Source organism: Stegostoma tigrinum, chromosome 18, assembly GCF_030684315.1.
Source record: "Stegostoma tigrinum isolate sSteTig4 chromosome 18, sSteTig4.hap1, whole genome shotgun sequence".
In the NCBI taxonomy this organism is placed as follows: domain Eukaryota; kingdom Metazoa; phylum Chordata; class Chondrichthyes; order Orectolobiformes; family Stegostomatidae; genus Stegostoma; species Stegostoma tigrinum.
Genome location: NC_081371.1, coordinates 47,056,364 through 47,075,921, shown reverse-complemented (window position 1 = coordinate 47,075,921; position 19,558 = coordinate 47,056,364). Strand labels below are relative to the sequence as shown.

Genomic DNA, 19,558 nt, shown 5'->3' with positions numbered 1-19,558 from the left:
CTTTGAATTTACTAATAGCAGAACCATATGCACTAGTGCATCAAAGTACAGGGTAGCACAACATCAGACTAGTTACTGGCTAAGTAAAAGGTAGGCAAGAGAATAGAGTTAATACCAACAGCCACAGGCAAGGTGTCAAAAGAATGGATGTTGGCTAACATGGTGCCATTGTTTAAGAAAGATAGTAAAGAAAAGCCAGGGAATTATGAACCAGTGAGCCTGACATTAGTGGTGGGCAAGTTGATGGAGATTCTGACAGACGGGGTTTACGTGTAGTTGGAAAGGCAAGGGCTGATTACAGATAGTCAACATGACTGTGTGGGAAATGGTATGCCACTAACTTGAATGAGTTTTTGAAGTGACAGAGCAGCGGGCATGATCCATACATACTTTAGTAAGTTGTTCAACAAGGTTCCACATTGTAGACTGGTTAACAAGTTAGATCACATGGAATACAGGGAGAAGTAGCCACTTGGATACATAACTGGCTTGAAGGTTGGAGACAGAGGGCAGTGGTGGAGAGTTGCTTTTCAGACTGGATATTTGTGGCCAGCGGTGTGCCACAAGGATCGGTGCTGGGTCCATCGCTTTTTGTCATTTCTATAAGTAATTTAGATGTGAATATAGGAGGTACAGGTAATAAGTTTGCAAATAACACCAAAACTGGTGGCTTAGTGGACACTGATAAAGGTTACTTCGGTACAACAAGACCTTGATCGGATGGGTTGAGGCGTGGCAAATACTGTTTAATTTAAATAAATGTGAGGTGCAGCATTTGATATGGCAAATCAGGGCAGGGCTTATGCATTTATTGGCAAGATCCTGCGGAGTGTTGCTGAGCAGGGACTTTGGGTGCACGTTCATACTTCCTTGAAAGTGGAGTCACAAGGTAGACAGGATAATGAAGGCTGCATTTGGCATGTGTGCCTATATTGGTCAGTTGAATTGAATTCCAAAGAGTAGTTGGAAGGTCATGTTGCAGTTGTATAGGACATTGGTTAGGCCATTTTTGGAATACTGCTTCAATTCTGGTCTCCCTGTTATACGAAAGATAACGTAAACCTTGAAAAGGTTCAGAAAAGATTTACAAGGCTGATGCCTGGTTTGGAGAGGGTTCAGCCTGAGGGAGAGATTGAGTAGGCTACGATTATTTTCCCTGGAGCATGGTAGGCTGACAGACAACGTTATAGAAGTTTATAAAGTCATGAGAGCCATGAGTAAGGTGCAGAGTCAAGGTCTTTTCCCCAGGCGAGGGAAATCCAAAACTAGAGAGCATAGGTTTAAGGAGAGAGGGGAAAGATTTAAAAGGGCCCTAAGGAACAGCTTTTTCATGCAGATGGTAATGTGTGAGAGGAATGTGCTGCCAGAGGAAGCGATAGAGGCTGGTATGATTACACCGTTCAAAAGGCATCTGGATGGGTATATGAATAGGATGGATTTAGAGGGATATTGACCAAATGCTTGAAAATACGACTAGATTATCTGCTTGGCATGGACGGGTTGGACCGATGGGGCCGTTTCCATACGACTGCTTGGTGGTGATATGTCAAGATCACTAAAATCTTGTACGCCATCCACAAGTAAACAAAAGACTAATGGTATCTCAAGAGGGGGATTGGAATCTAAAGTGAGGGAGTGATGTTCCAAATGTAAACAGACTTTGTGAGACCCCATCTGTGTACTGTACTCGATTTTGGGCACTGTATATCAGGAATGATAAAGGCCTTGACAACAATACAGTACAGGTTCAATAGAATGATGGAATTAAGTTATTGGGGGGGGGTCACATGAACATGATTTGCATATCCTTGATTTTAGAACTTTGAAAGGTATTCTAATCAAGAAGTGTATAATATGATTAACTTGCAAACATGGGTGCATGGAAATTCCTCGCTGTTGAGAGAGTCAAAAATAAGACTGCATTGTACCAAGTTCTTCAGAAATGAAATTAGGAAGCACCTTTCTCCTCACAAAGGATTGTGCAAATCTGGAATCCTTCTCTACCTTAATACCACCTCCTCCCCTCATTCAAACCTGTGTCTGGAAAAAGACAGATGGGCTCAATATCTTACTTCTTTTTAAAAAAAAAACCCACACTGAAAAGAAATGTGAGGTGAGAGGTCAAGAAAACAGGATAGAATATTCAGCTAAAATTCTGGACATTATGCTGTACTCCCTTCTCAAAGCCTGCACATGAACATCTGACAAGGGTGCAAAAGGTGAAAGATCTGGTCAAGCATTCATGAGCACAAAAAGATAGTCTACTGGGTCTTCAGCAGGCATTCGATTAGATCCCACATAGGAGACTGACAGTAGAGGTAAAAACCCACTGGATCCAAGGAATGTTGGTAAAGTGGATTGAGAATTGGGTGAGAGGCAGAAAGCAGAAGTTCATAGTCAAGGGGTGTATTTGTGACTGGATGCCTGTGTCCAGTGGGGTACCACAGGAATCAGTGTTGTGGTCCTTGCTGACTGCAGTAAGTAAGTAATTTAGACTTCAATGTAGGAGGGTTGACCAGTAAGTTCACAGATGATACAAAAATTGTTGAGAGCAAATAGGAAGACAGCCTTAGATTACTGCAGAATATAGCCAGTTAACAGATCAGTGGCAAATGAAACTCAATCCTGACAAGTTTAAGGTGATGCGTTTGGGTAGGAAAAACAAGACAAGGAATGATAATTGAACAGTCAGTCCTTGGATCATCAAGGATCTGAGAGACCTTGGTGCACATTCCAACAGTCTGTTAAGGTAGCAGGACAGGTAAATAAAGTGGTTAATGCTAATGGGATTCTTGCCTTTATTAGCCAAGGCATGGCAGGGAGGTTATGTTGAATCTGTATAAAATATTGGTTAGGCCACAGCTAAATTACTGTGTACAGTTTCGGAAGCAACATTATAGAAGAGACACGTGCACTGAACAGGTAACAGAGGGCATTTACCAAGATGGCACTAAGCGGGAAAGTTTCAGTTATGAACAGACAGATTTAATAGGTTGGAGTAGTTTCCCTTGGTGCCAGGGAGTGTGGGGGTGACAATCAAGGCTCCTTATTAGAGGATAAACAAGATGATCCTTTCCCCTTGGTAGAAGGATCGAGCATGAAGGGGCACAGATTTAAGGCAAGGGGAAGAAATTTAGAAGATGTGAGGAAAATCTTTTTCACTCAAAGTGGTGGGAATTTGGAACTCACTATCTGAAAGGATGGTAGAAGCAGAAATCCTTGTAACATTTAAGTATTTAGATGCGCATCTGCAATGTCAAGACATACAATACAATGGTATATGGGATGAGAATAGTTTGACAGACACAGATGTAATGAGCTAACAGGCCTTTTTCTTTCTGTAGACCCGTATGATCATCACACCAGTTTTCTCTGCCCAGCCTACAGAGTTTGTTCGGTTGAGGCGCTGAAGGGTTATTCATATGCATAGTACATTAAGTCAACATCAGAAAGTAAAAGTAAAAAATATTGCCCCCAAGTCTACGCTTTTCTGATCATACTAAATTTGCATCCTATGTCTTTTTAAAAAAAATAGATGAGCAATGCAACTTTTTGAATTGAAGATTTCCAAAAAAACATTCTCTCACATTTTAATGTTTGCACAAAGTTCATAGCTGAGGCAAACTTCCAGGTGTCAATGCTTTGCAACTGTCCCTATAGGAAATTAACTGGGGTAGGGCCCAAGATTGAAAAAAGAAAGACCTTCATATGCACGTACCATCTTTTCAAGGTAGTGTTTTGATCTTAGCCACTCTGTGGGCTGGTCATAAAAGTGTGAATCCGTAATCATCACATTCTCATATATTACAGTACCACCAGATTGTGAATGGAGGGGAAAGCTTAGGCTTTACCTAATGATTTTTTAAAAATTAGGTATCCTGTAACAATGCAAATGTAAAATATAATTACCTCACTATCCATATTATTGGAGCAAAAGGTTGATTTAGCCAAATAATTTAGATGCAACTTGATGGTTGAAGATTCAACAATTTCAGAACATAATAATCCCACCTTTCTTATGAGCCACTGACATCACCATATCCTGTACCTTCTTGTACCTATTCAAGGACTGCCGCAATTCTTCTATCTTTCGATCCTTCAAAAAGGAAATACACTGAGGAGCAGTATATGCAAAACACTACATTTTCATCTTAGAAAAGTTCCACATCACAATCTAACACCAACAGAACTTCACACCAGTGGGAAATGTGCAAACTTCAAGATATAATAAATCTAAGACCTCCTCCTTTGGTCAAGTGCAAACTGCCATAATTCTGTGTTACAGAATGCAGACAAAGGCACCCCCAAGGTTCATTGTCATAAAGATGTTATGCCAATGGATTTGGATATATAGTTGTATTTCTGCAGTTATAAAATATCCAGTCAAGTCAAACTAAATTAACTCAAATGTGATTACGATCGGGTTTGGTTTAAGGTTTCCTTTTATCTTTACACTGCTTTAGATAATGCAATTTTAAATAATTAGGAGTTTGTAACAGATCAATGATACCAACGTCAAAATGAGTCAACTTACAGATCTCATTCAGAACCACAGCTTGTTAGTATTTTCCAAAATTTTACACATGCAAAAGATAAAACACATCATAAAGGGCAGGAAAGGACACACAGTTCTTCCCACCCAACAGCACTGTGAGATCATCATCTCCACATGGGCTACAGTAGTTCAAAGCACCAAGCACCTTTTGAAGGTGATAGTAGGGACGGATAATAAATACTGACTTTGCCAGTGACAAGGCAACCTATCAATTATTTGAAAAAGTTAAATCAGAATAAAATCATAGGATCTACCTTCTCCTCATTTGCTGCCATCAGCGATTCAACTGCTTTCTTCATTTTATGCACTTCAAGATCTGAAATTAACAGGAATGGAATTTAATATGGTACTTTTATACATTATGCTATGTTGAATACTGAAACCATGCTGCCATGCCACGCAAGGTACTTGCATTTAGACAACACTATTAGTGACATTCTTCAAAAAGCGAAAAAAGCTTTCCAACCGTTGCTTCCTTATTTCTTTATTGAAAACAAAGCCGTGCTGTATTAAACCTTTAAACTCAAGTTAAACACGACATTAAAGTAAACCAAGAATGCTCACAGTTCATGCTTTAAATACAATTCAAAAATACATACTTGCAAGTGCTTTTGACGCAATTGTTTTTAGCTTTGAAGAACGATAAATATTTCTATTCTATTACAGTAGTTATGCATTTCCATTAGCACATTTTCAAATGCCTCTGTACTCCCAGTATGGGCATTTTATTTTTAATGAGGAGACGATGAAAATCAGGATGTCAGTGCCTTAGCATAGTTTGGTTCAGCAAGAGTGGAAACTAACACTGAAGGTTCAAAATTGAGGGTGCTGAACTGGAGAAAGGCAACATTTTACAACATAACTGGATCTAGCCCAAAATAATTAGCGAAACTAACAAACAAGCTTATACATTGGAAGTGATTTGTGGCAGATCGCTTCCAGAGTTAGAGAACAGCACAAAATATTTAATCCTAGATGGGTAAAGGAAATCTATTGAAGGAAGTTTTCCATGGTTAAAGAAAGATATTAGAACTAAACTAAAACTTTAAAAAGAGCATATGTTATTGCAAGGAGTTTTATGAACAAAAATGCAAATGAACACAAAGAACAGGGATGAAAAAAGATATAGCTGTGGAACATGCAGGTTTGACAGTAAGCATTCTGCATTAATTTTTTTTCTTGCAAATTAGGAAAATGAACAAAGCTTGAGAAGGATAAATCACTCTGCTTTGATATTGAAGTGTGCAAATTGTACTTTTGGAATAGGAATAGCTGATGCAACAGTCTGGCTCAAAAAAGGATAAGCAGCCAGGCAACTACAAACCAGTGCTTTAGTCTGAGAGGGGAAACCGTGGGATTTATGAATATAGATAAAATTAATAAGTATTTGATCACATATAGCTACCACTTATTCGATAAAGGGAAGAATAACCAACTTAAAGTTTTATTTTTATAAAGGACAGCACGCATAATATGCAGATGAGAAATGAAGGAGCATGGAGGTGAACTACTGAAGGAAACAAGTCTAGCATGGGCTCAAGCGATGCTTGCCTCTTTGCAGGTTACATGGAACAGACCCTCTTCCGTACCTACACTGGCCCCAAACCCCACCTCTTCCTCCGTTACACTGATGACTGTATCGGTGCCGCCTTGTGCTCCCAAGAGAAGCTCGAACAGTTCATCCGCTTCACCAACACCTTCCACCCCAACCTCAAGTTCACCTCAACCATCTCCAACACATCCCTCAGCTTCCTGGACCCCTCTGTCTCTATCTCAGGCAACCACCTAGAAAGCGATGTCCATTTCAAACCCACCAACTCCCACGGCTACCTACAATACACCTCCTCCCACCCACCTTCCTGCAAAAATTCCATCCCCTATTCCCAATTCCTTCACCTCTGCCGCATCTGCTCCCAGGATGAAACATTCCACTCCCGTACATCCCAGATGTCCTTGTTCTTCAAAACCACAATATCCCCCCAGCAGTGGTCAAGAACACCCTCGACCAAGTCTCCCACATTTCCCGCAACCTATCCCTCACACCCCATCCCCACAATAACTGCCAAAAGAGAATCCCCCTAGTCCTCACGTACCATCCCACCAACCTCCAGATACAACGCATCATCCTCTGACACTTCCGCCATCTACAATCTGACCCCACCACCCAAGACATTTTTCCATCCCCACCCTTGTCTTCCTACCAGACAGAGCACTCTCTCCGGGACTCCCTTGTCCGCTCCACACTCCACTCCCCTCCAACCCCACCATACCCAGCACTTTCCCCTGCAACAGCAGGAAGTGCTACACCTCCCCCCACACTTCCTCACTCACCCCCTTCCCAGGCCCCAAGATGACTTTCCACATCAAGCAGATGTTCACCTGCACATACGCCAATGTAGTATACTGCATCTGCTGTACCCGGTGTGGCTTCCTCTACATTGGGGAAACCAAGTCGAGGCTTGGGGACCGCTTTGCAGAACACCTATGCTCGGTTCACAATAAACAAATGCACCTCCCAGTCGCGAACCATTTTAACTCCCCCTCCCATTCCTCAGACAACATGTCCATCCTGGGCCTCTTGCAGTGCCATACTGATGCCACCCGTAGGTTGCAGGAACAGCAAATCATATTCCGTTTGGGAACCCTGAAGCCCAATGGTATCAACGTGGATTTCACAAGCTTCAAAATCTCCCCTCCCTCCACTGCATCCCAAAACCAGCCCAGCTCGTCCCCACCTCCCTAACCTGTTCGTCCTCTCACCTATCCCCTCCTCCCACCTCAAACCGCACCTCCATTTCCTACCTACTAACTTCATCCCGCCCCTTGACCTGTCCATCCTCCCCAGACTGACCTATCCCCTCCCTACCTTCCCACCCTTACTCTCCTCTCCACCTATCTTCTCCTCTATCCATCTTCGATCCGCCTCCCCCCCCACCCCGCCATTTATTTCAGAATCCTCTCCCCAACCACCTTTTCTGATGAAGGGTCTAGGCCTGAAACGTTAGCTTGTGTGCTCCTAAGATGCTGCTTGGCCTGCTGTGTTCGTCCAGCTCCACACTTTTTGTTATCTTATATCACAATACAAATGTAACTGATTTTAAAAACTATTATTCCAAGGCATGATATGAACCAGACATTTTAGTTCATTATATTCAGCAACTAAATTAACAGAAATGGCCTTGGGGAAAGTGTAGGAAACCTTGGAATGAAGACAGACCATTTAAGCCATTTCAAAACGCAAGTATATCTGAAGAGCAAAGCCGTAGTTTTTGATCCCATCGTTAACATTGCATTCCTTGCCAAGAATGCAAACAAAGACTTTCAGAACAGAATTGAGTGACAATGCTCCAAGATAAAAGTTAAACAAATCTGCATATTCCTTTGTTGATTAACAAATATCACACTATCAATTTTGCCAGATGTACTGAATGATGAAGCTATCAATTGCAATGCAATGTAGTACAATTAGCAGCCATGCAAGGGTTTAAAATACAAAACAACGCAAAATCAAAATCAGGACTCATCTGTAACCTTTAGCATGGAGTAACATGATTTGTTGACTAACCACTGGAAAAGGCTTATTTGGAAACTGCTATTTAGCACCGTGAACCCAAAGACTATCTTTCTATTTTCAGATGCTTCAAATAAACGAGCATAAGCAAGGTCATCAAGTCTGCTCCACATTCAATCATGGTGGATATGTTTCTCAAACCCATTGTCTCTGTAATCCTTTGATCTCTTTGCCAATCAAGAACCTGTCTTAAATACAGTCAATGAATTAGCCTCCACAACCCTCTGTGACAATGAGTTCCACAGATTAACAACCCTCTCAGTGCTATCGTCTGTCTTACAAGGTGGTACATCTTGTCCACTCCATGCAGGCTTCTCAGTATTCTGCAAGTTTCAGTGAGATTTCCCCTCATCCTTCCAAACACTACTGACCATTGACACAAAGCCTTCAACTCTTCGTCCCTGGAATCATTCCTGTCAACCTCTTCTTGACCACCTCCAATGCCAGAACATCCATCCTTATATACAAGGCCCAAAACTGCTCAAAACATTCCAAATGCAACTTAACCAGAGCCTTGTACAGCCTCAGCAGCTGTTATATTCTAACCCTCTTGAAGTGGATGCTTATTCTGCATTTGCCTTCTTAACTGCCACTGGACCTGCATTTAACCTGAACAGAATCATGAACTAGAACTCAAATCCCTTCACGGTTCAGATTTCAAAGTCTATTTAGAAAACATTCTACGCCTCTGTTCTTCTGACCAAAGTGCAAAGCTTCACATATTCCAAAATCATATTCCATTTGCTACTTTTTTTTAAACCAGCTCTCTCCACTTCAGTCCCTCTGCAGCGTCCCCACTTCCTCAACACAATTCACCCTTTGATCTCACTGTGATATCTGCAAACTTAGCAGCAAAGTCCTCAGTTCCTTCATCCAGATTGTTAACGTATAACATGAATTGTTGTGGTCCCAATATAGATCCCTGTGCAACTTAACTCGTCACTGGCTGCAATCGTGATAAAGACCTCTTTAGGCCTACTCTCTGCCTCCTGCCAGTCCTTTATCCGTGCCAGTTGCTTGTCCCTAACACTATGGTCTCATCTTATTTAGCAGTCAGTTGTGGCACCTTGTCAAAGGTCTTCTGAAAATTCAAAGAGATCATGTCCACTAACTCTCCTTTGTCTAACTTGCTTATTACGTCCTCAATAGATTTGAGGCAGGACCGCCGCTTGACGAAACTGTGTTGACTCCAAGTATTCTGCAAATCCTGAAAGATCACCAATGTCTCTACAATCTTCTCAGCTATCACCTTCAGAGCTCCAGGTTATAGTCTCGCTGGTCTGGGTGATTTATTCACCTTCAAATCTTCCAGTTTTTCTTTCTCCTTGGTGATGGCCACAATACTCACCTCTGATCTCACTCAAAATCTGGTTTGCTGCCGGTGTCTTGTAATGTGAAAACTGATGCAAAGTACTTGTTCAGTTCTTCCACCATTACTTGGTTCCCTATTACTGCTTTTCCAGTGGTCCAATGTCCATTCTTGCTTCTTTCTTGCCTTTTAGATATTGAAAATAACTCCTGCTATCTTTTATATTACTAGCTAGCCTACCCTCATGATTTATCTTCTGTCTCCTTATTGCATTAAGTTATCAAATAAAAACCGAAAGAACTGTAGATGCTGTAAATCAGGATCAAAAACTCAACTATGTTCTGAGTAAGGGTCACCAGACCCAAAATGTTAACTCTAATTTTTTTCTTCACAGATGCTGCCAGACCTGCTGAGCTTTTCCAGCAACTTCTATTTTTGTTCCTGCATTAAATTATTCTCTACAGGTTTTTAAAGGCTTCCCAATCCTCTAGCTTCCCACTAATTTTTACCACATCGTATGCTTTTGCTTTTATGATATCCCTGACTTCTCATCAGCCATGGTTGCTTCACTCTCCACTTAATACACTGTTTCTTCCTTGGGATAAATTTCAGCTGTGCCTCCCAAATTACCCCAAATACTCTTGCCATTGCTGTTCCACTGTCATCCCTGTTAGTCCCCCGCCTTTCAATCAACTCTGGCCAGCTCCTCCCCCATACCTTAGTTAGCTTTTCTTAAATTATAATATTGTTACATCTTATCTAGCTTCTGCATCTCAAAATGCAGGGTAATTTCTATCAAGTGATGGTCACTGATCCGTATAGCTCCATTACCTTAAAAGGCCTCCTTACACATCATCAAATCGGAGGCATAAACAGAGTACTTACGCAATTATTCTTTATTTTCCTTCCTGCTAAACCCCATCCAATGACAACCATGGTCTTAGTAAGGACTTCAGAAACAAGCGCATGTTTAATTTAAAATCCAAAAATCATATTTTGTAGAGGATGCATAAATCCACTCTCCCCAGGCAGCTCAATTTCCACTTCTTACTCCAATGCTACAACTCAGTATTACAGATGAAGATAGGTGGTTTAGGGGATTTCTTAGTCAAGCATGCAAATTGATGCAAATGGGTAGCATATCATCACCCATAGGCATCTGGATGCAATCAGTATATATTCACAAAACAAGATACCAAGACCTTACTTTTCTCCTTCAGCTTCTTTTTATAACTTTCCTCTGTGCAGGAAATTCACACAAGTCACGTAATGCAGATTCAAGAAAAAAAGTAGTCTGTTAGTTTATGAAACAAAGGGTACATTTAAAATCACACTATGTATATGAATATTTACAATTGCTTCAGAACCCACTGAAAAATGTTTCCAAAATGCAGAAGCCCCATGCAGGATAAGAACAGGACAAACTGTGCATGGTTTGAAATTGTTTTTCAGCAAGCAGGCAATGGACTAAGTGGCCTCCTTTTCTTGCATAAGCTTTCTATGATTCCATGACACATGCCTTTATAACATACGGTCATTGGTTACATCTCAATTCAAGAAAGACATATACTTAAGTCATGGGTTTCTGCCATGGGTATTCATGTAACCAAAGGCCAATTTTCCACCACAGATCTTTGAGCACATTGGGCAAAACTCCTCCAAAATCAACTCAAATGGGCTAAATAAAAGATGGCACATATAGAAGGTTGGGAAACTTTAATGGAAAGAAAAAAATTCAATCAAATACCCTATGAAAAAATTTAAGGAAGGATCCCAAAATCATGACAACAGCAGGGAAAAAAAAGTGCGAAGATGAACTATACAGTAGACCTCTAACATATTAAGTGATATTAACAAGTAATGTAGGGCCTTGTGCATAAAATCACGAGGGGCATAGATAGGATGAATGCATGTAGTCTTTTTACCAGGGATGGGGAACTGAAAACTAGAGGGCATAGGTTTAAGATGAGGGGGGATAGATTTAAGCAGGACCTGAGGGGGAACTTTATCATGCAGATATTGGTGCGTATATGGAATGGGCTGCTGGACGAAGTGTTTGAGGCAGGTCCAAGAGCAGCACTTAGAAAAGATCTGGATAGGTGCATGGATGAGAAGGGTTTAGAGGGATACTGACCAAATATGAGCAATTGCAACTAGCAGACTGGGCACCATGGTCAGGATGGACAGTTTGGGCTGAAGGGCCTGTTTCCATGCTGTATAATTCTATGACTCTATTCTACATCACAAGCTTGAATAAAAAAATACAGCAAAAACAAATGAACTGGAGGTGCCATGCTTGGCTTTAAAATCTTCTATTCAAGATAGAGGAAGGAATCGCTGTTATTAGGATATAAGCAAAGTCAAATCATCTCCAAACTTTTGCACAGATGATCAAAGTCCACATCTTACCTGCCCCAGTGTCACTTTCATCCATTTCAGTTTTGAAACTCATTTCAGAACATAGCCTCTTGATCTCAGCGTCTTTCTGTTCCAACTGTTCCTTCAGCTGCAGCAGCTCATCCTACATTGTAACAAAAGTGTAATATCTTAAGCAGTAATTGCAACGTACAAAAGAATACATAATTATGGTCTTTTAGATAGCTCACGAGTACTCTGGTCTTCTCTTCACATTGGAACCGTGGGCTCATGATATAGCACCTGCTACAAGCAAAATTTAACTTTATTCTGACTAACATTAAATGATGGAAAATGTATTTCTACTTCCCCAAGATTGTTCTCAACTCCTGAGTGGGATATTTCAGAGCACAGGCTCGAATGGTATTTTCTCTAATGCCAATCATCAATAGCAGATGGCAATGTAATTTGAGCAAGATAAATTAGTCTAGGTCATTCTTTAGCATCTCTTCTCCACCTCATACCGCCAAGAATTTATGTGGTGTTACATAAACTTAAAGGTTGGCTCTTAACCAAAGAAATTAATAGCACACATGCTCCAAAGTCAAAATTCAGAAGGCCGCTTGCATCAAATTCTCAGGACAATGTTCCACTAATATTGCAAAAATACAGGTTCAAATGCCTGGTACACAGTTTTCCCAATAAATGGATTTTGGCCAACACTACTTTAGTTTACATCATATGACTAATTTTCATGTCTGTCAAGCAGGTCATTTAACTGAGAAGTCTTGGAACTGCATCCAAGGCAGTGACACCATAAACTTTTTTTATTCAACTGAGTGTAACGGTGTTCACTATGTTTCCCAGTAACTAAGAATTCAGATTTATTTATTTCAAATCAAAACGAAAAAAACAGTCCAGGACAAGAAATTAATGCATTCCACTGAAGCTTGTTTTTCTACCATGCTGTCAAGACCAGAACACCTGTGCATTTTGGACGCATCTTGTGTTTGATTTCACTATTTGTTTGGAAGAATATGGCAAATGTTTACTTTTCAATAAATGTCTCTCTTACAACACCTGCTTTAAAATTTCTCACCAAACTCATGCCTATTGGTAGGAACTACGGTGCTACTTACCTGTACAATTTGCACACTGGCCAGGTCTTACCCTTAACCAGCTTCTCCAGATCAAACAGCTGCAGCTTCTAATACTTCCAATTTGCATATAGCCCTACAGACCTAGAAGCCATCCTATTGTTCTGTTAACCAACCTCTCCAGTCTATATATTGCACACATCATCTGAAGGGTGATTAGTTATCAAAATTAAACAAGGCTCTTGAAGTAGAATCTGAGCAAAGGTAATAAGTGCTCACCAAAATGCATGTGTCTATTTACTGCTTGACAATATCTATCATTTTGTTTTAACTGGTTACTGTAATATTATAATATTAAGTAAAAATTCTAACAATACCATTTTTTAAAATTCATTTGTGGAATGAGCAACACTGGCAAGCCAGCATTTGTTGCCTGTCCACAGTTACCCATACAAAATGTGGTAGTGAGCTGCATTCTTGAACCACTGCAGTCCACCTGCTGTGATTCAGGAGGGAATTCCAGGATAGAATGTATTTCCAAGTCAGGATAACGTGCTTGGAGGGGAACTTGCAGGTGATGCCGCTCCCATATATTGACTGCCCTTTTCCTTCTAGATTGAAATGATTGTGGGTTTGGAAGTGATTTACATAGAACATAGAAAAATTCTGTAGTACATTTGTAGATAGTACACACTGCTGCTACTTAGTGCTGGTGGCGGAGAGAGTGGATGTTTGTTAATGTGGTGCCAATCAAGTAGGCCGTTTTATCCTGGATGGTGTCAAGCTTCTTGAGTTACTGGAGCTGCACAAATCCAGACAAGTGGGGAGTCTTCCATTGCCTTGTAGATGGTGGACAAGCTTTGGAGAATCAGATGGCGAGTTACTCGCTGCAGTATTCCCAGCCTCTGACTTGCTCTTGTAGCCATTGTATTTATGTGGCAGGTAAGGATGTGTTTCTGGTCAATGGTAACCGAAGAATGTTGAGATTAGGGAATTCAATGAAGGTAACACCATTGAATACAAAGGGGCAGTGGTTAGATTGTTTCTTGTTGGTGATGGTCATAGCCTGGCATTTGTGGTGTAAGTGTACCTTGCCATTTGTCACCCAGACGTTTCCAAGTCTCCTGTGCCAACTCAAACCCATTCAAAAGGAAAAAAGGTTACACGTGTCTACATGTAATTGTTTACATATCAGTAGAAGTCGTCAGATCAGCCAAGTGGTGATCTATATTCTTCTGAAAAATCACTCTGTATCTAACTTCGCCATTATTGCCCTCACCGTTAACCAGACAGTTTAAAGTCTTAAGGACACAGCAGTGACCAACTTCACTCCATCCCCACCCCCAAGACAATCGCCCCCTAAACGTCTTGCCTGCATGGGTCTATTCCCAGTAGAGTCAAATTATTTTCTGATCCTAAACACCTCTTCATCCAAAGAAATATCTTAACAAATCAGCACTCTCTTTGCCTTTTGCACTGGGACATCTTTATCATCTGTCCCACTTGCTCCACCTTCCCCTTTTTAAAAATACTACAAAATTTATCACTTTTCCAGCTCTTTCAGATCTGGAGTAGTCATATTGGGCTTTAAACATTAATATTTCCTTCTACACGTGCTGCGAAACCGACAGTGTTTCTCCAACACTTAACTCCATAAACCTGCAATTAGTTTCAATTATCAGATTAAGGGTAGCTCGAACGTACTAACCAAAGATGTATCCAAAATCAATTCTTCCAAGTCAACTTTACACCTCCCAAAAGTAATTCTTGACTAACCTCTAATCCAGCTCAGTTTTTAAAATCATTGGCTATTAAAATAACAAAGGCTTTTATACAGAACAATATACAAATCTTTCAGAAGTTCAAAGCACACAAGAAAATGAAATAAGACTAACAGATTGGATCTTGTTCACCTGAAGTCACACTAATTGTTGCTATTATACAGGCTGTACTCCACTATTTAACACTTGACTAATTAAGTTAGTGGGCTTTGATATAAGCCTGAGTGCTTGCTAAGTCCTACAGATCATCACCAATGCCTCGTAATGAAGACTGATAAGGATAAGCATTCTTTGAACTTTGAAGGCAGTCAACATTTTGTAAGTTATCTTTTGTAACTCTGAGCAGGTCAATGCTGTATCTATTTGGGGATGAGACACAGGCTGTGCAGTCTAATGCTGTTTCATTGCTGTGTAGGGCTTGTTTGATTGCCTGGAGCTGGGGAGAAACAGCTCCAGTAGATTGGCTGAATGATTTTTTTCCTTCCATTTTGTGTGATCTCAGGAAGCTACCATTACAGCAACCAGGCAGCACAGTACATGGTGGAAGCAAATGGCTGCAGATGCTGGAATCTGTACTGATAACAAAAAATGCTGGAGATCACAGCAGATCAGGCAGCATCCATGGAGAGACACCAAGCTAATGCTTCGAATCTAGATGATTCTTCATTACAGCTGACTTGAAGTGTGGAGGAGGCAGTATTTAGAGAATGATTGGAGGAATGTGGGGAGTGCTGGGGGAGAGTGCACGTAGTGCGGATTAAGTGCTTGGAATGTGAGTATAGCGGAACAATGGTGTGACTAACTGCTAGACTGGAAAAAACAGACAGTCCCACTGGAGTTGAGGGAGGGGAGAGAGGACATGGTGAGTGAATGTATAAGTAAAGCTAAAAGACAGGGAACGAATGGGAGTGAGTTCAAAATCTGAAGCTGAATATTAAGTGCGGAGTAAGTGGCTTGACTGTTCAGAGAGAGGTATTTTACTTTTCCCCTTCACTTTCCTATTCACATTCTTGTATTCTGTCCATAAAGATTTATTAGCTAAAAGGTATCCAACCATATCTATTAAATAAAAACATTTTCTTTCACAGTTTCTTTTAGGCACTTTCATTCACTTCTTAAAGATAAACACTCAATTGTGGGCATCACAAGCAACGTTAAAACTTATTGCCCACCCCAACTGCAGATAGTGTTAAAGATAGCTAATTCTGGCCTGAAATCTAATAGCATAAGAGTACGACACTTAGGGGGAAAAAAAACAAGCCTGAATGAATTAGGAGACTTTTTAAAATTAATCATTTTCTTGCACAAAGTAAACTGCACAATAAAAATTTATAATGGAGAACGATTCATCTAGGAACATATTTATGACAACACAAACTCGTTATCCATCTACTGTATTTTAAAATTAAATAATCTTTAATTCAAATGGAGTAAGTTACTCACTGGATGAAATCAAACTACTTTTCAAAATTACAACAATTTTGCAAAATAACATCAACATGCAAGCAGAATGAATATAGACCAAGATCAATATAAAAACGTACAGGCACTATGCAAAAATGTTTGCCAGAACTACAGGTGAAGCTTGACAAACTGTTCATCCAGCCTTTGTTTAACCTTTACAAATACTAACTGTAACAACATATTAAAAGCACTGCATGCTGGAAAAGACTGGTGTCACAACAGGGATTGCAAGTTCCATACTTGCTACAAAATGCTCACTTTTTTTTTTACACAAAGAAAACCTGCAGATACTACCAAATACAAAGCTGTGCAAAAATACAGACAGAGGAAAACAAAGAGCCATGCAAAGATTATTTTAATTGATGGATTTGGTTTTGCATTAATCTTTTCACAGGCACACATATTACGGTCATACTAGCACACAGAAACAATTCAGACAGAAGTAACAGCACAGCTTTACCAGTAAGCCAAAACCCACCACACCTTCACTGCTTGAGATTTTTGCTCCATTCGCTGCTTCTCGTACTGCATCTGACCAACCTTGATTTTCAGGCTAGAGAGCTTTGCCATTAATGACTGGTAGGCATGAAGGAATACAAAAACAGAAAGCTAGAGGCTGAAAGAGGCAAAGCTATAGTAGCTGAGATACAATGTTCATAAACATCTTGTCACTATGTGCAGAACTGTAATTCTTTAATTATGTACAAAATCATGTATTACTCTAGAATTAGAGCACAAGAATGCAAGCAGAGCACCGTTCTTTCATTATGGCTCATGAAACAAATGGTTTTCATTCCTGAAATTGCAATCTTTGGGCTTTCATCAATGAATTCTATTGGACATTGGTCCACAAAACTTGTTTTTTTTTAAATGAAGTAACTGAGTCAAGTAATTAGTCATCAAAACAACTTTCAACATTAGCCATCATCCCATTACAGACTACGTCTATTAATGGTTGGTGCCAGATGCAATATGGACAAATGGATTAGAAGGAGACACTGCAACATAGGGAAGTTTATCATTTAAAAATGCTAAGATAAAATTAGGGAAGGAACAGAAGGGAAGATAAAAGTTAGTCAACAGGATCTTTGTATCTTTCTTTAAAAAAAAGGTACATCAAACTCTCACAGTAATGGAATTACTCCGGTTAACTCTATGGGATTATTCCAGAAACCTTCGATTTATTTAGGGTGTTAACATACTAACACTCCTGGATTTGTTCGATTGGAGTAAAAACTCTTCTGGAGAATATAAAGTTTGAGTGTTAACGATTAAATTTTTTCCAACAATGTAACAAGTTAACACTAGCACTCAACTGTATGCAAGTAATTAGATGGGAAATAAGTAGCCATTTTTCTGCACTAGAATGTGACCTTCCATATTTGTAAACTGGATTTCACCTGGGCTAATACATGCTATTCTAAAAGCTAAGATGTTTTCTAACAAATCAATGTGCAGGAAAAGTAAAATTAAATCAAGAGCAGATTGCTTACATAACAGATTCCAGTTTGTAATCAGCCACATTTCATCAGGTTTTGATTAAGAAATTTCCCATAACACAGAAGGACTGTGGAATAGAAACCAGGACTCTTGATGCTATTCAATGACGTGCATGTTGCCACTTGATGGCAATACAAAACAGCATGAAATGGTTTTCAGCCACACCGATACTGAATTATTGCAGCATAAAACCAGATTTAAAGCCGGACCTTACTCAATGATGCATACAGGAATACAGGCACAAAGATTCTACAGCTGTAATGGGTTTACTGACAAGCTCAAAACTTCTACACTTAATTTACAATCAACCACATCAGAATATCACTAATTTCAGTACTAACACCCATGTGGAACAACTAACTTGTCTCGCATCATTCATTCCATTTGGTCCTTTGCATGAGTTTCTAACTTCAAGGACATTGCTGAAGATAAGCTACTAACTATGTAATCTAGAATGATCACCACTAGATGGTGCAATTCTGTACTCCAATAGAATGGCTACATTACCCAAAAACTGACTGAATTAAAATTATACCACTGACACCTTAGAGGTGAAATTTTCCCCATGCCCTACAAAGCCATGCCTCGCAATGCATCGTGGGTCATTCAATTTCATTGCCTTGCTGCTTAGATTGTGTACAGAAAAAAAGCAGCCCCTGTACATTAAGGAAAATAAACACTCAGCTCACCAAATATAAATAACATGTATTCAATGAACGCAACCAAATTAAGCGTATAGAGGATTCTGAATTGGTTTGTAAATGTTTCCACTTCCTATCTGTTTAGCATGTAATCATCATTTAGTGGATGGTACTTTTAAATGCTCCTACAAGTTTACAAAGGAATGTTTTAAAGGTAAATAAAAGACAAAATAGAAAAACAGTTTATACTTTTGTATTAGCCAGTGATGACTTCAGGAAAGGAAAAACATGATCATTCAAACTAAGCCCACCCTTTATTTCCAAAACTGGAATAATCCAGTGCAGGAGACAGAAGAAGCCTCAATTAATTTCCTTTTATCTGGAAATGTCATTATGTGTAATCATGCGATTTACAGGCTGGTTTCAGATCGTAGTATCCTGTTACAGGCACAATAACTGATTTTTTTTAAAGAATTGCTTCACAGGATTTGGTCATCACTAGCTATGCCAGCATTTATAGCCCATCTCCAATTACCCACAGGGCAGTTAGAAGTTAACCTTACAGTGGGTATGGAATCATGAGGACCAGACCACGTAAGGATACCAGATTTCCTTCCGTATATTAGTAAACCAAATGTATTTTTAATGACAATTGACATGGTCACCCTTAGACTGGTTTTTTAATTCCAAATTTTTATTGAATTTGAACTTCATCTGCTATATTGGGATCTGAACCTTAACGCCAGGACATTAACATGGAGTTCTGTATTACGAATCCAGTTACGTTATTACTACCACTGCCTATAAATATAAACCTCAGTAAATATTAAACGTACCTGTAATCCAAATTTAAAGACTGAAGACTTAGATTTCAAGTCTTAAGAAACAAGCACTCTAAAATGCACCCACTATAATCATTGTAGAGCCATTTATGTTTTCGCATCTCATGGTGGGCTCACCAAACACCCGCACTGGCACTGCATTGTACAGTTATTAGGTGTTTACCAGCAGAGGTTCATGGCTAGGAAAGGAAATACTGTATGAGAGGGTGGAACTTGGGTAAAGAGGCAGAAACAAAAGGTTCTGAATGGATAATACGATAGGTAAAGTATGCCAGATTTCTCAAATTTATGAACCTTTGATAGTATAAATGCACAACACTTGAATGGAAGGACAAAAAAAATGAATGCTTGGAACTTTTCAGATAGGCATTTACCTTCTACGAGGGTTACATACAGATTCTTCTTCCTTGAATGGAAAAGGTGAATATTCGATAAATGGACTA

General features: G+C 39.7%; 1 protein-coding gene across 15 annotated transcripts in view; it reads right to left on the bottom strand.

Moving 5' to 3' along the window:
- The window catches only part of ppfibp1b (PPFIA binding protein 1b), a 152,895-nt gene that overhangs the window by 54,468 nt on the left and 78,869 nt on the right, over positions 1-19,558 (bottom strand). For 6 of the 15 annotated variants that reach the window (XM_048548823.2, XM_048548826.2, XM_048548825.2 and 3 more), the window contains 5 exons: positions 16,616-16,708; positions 11,845-11,956; positions 10,643-10,675; positions 4,810-4,871; positions 4,012-4,096 (listed from right to left, as the gene is read on the bottom strand). In XM_048548823.2, the coding sequence (XP_048404780.1) occupies positions 4,012-4,096; positions 4,810-4,871; positions 10,643-10,675; positions 11,845-11,956; positions 16,616-16,708 (385 nt within the window). The remainder of the gene's footprint in view (positions 1-4,011; positions 4,097-4,809; positions 4,872-10,642; positions 10,676-11,844; positions 11,957-16,615; positions 16,709-19,558) is intronic. The other 9 variants (XM_048548828.2, XM_048548830.2, XM_048548836.2 and 6 more) reach the window with 5 other exon arrangements.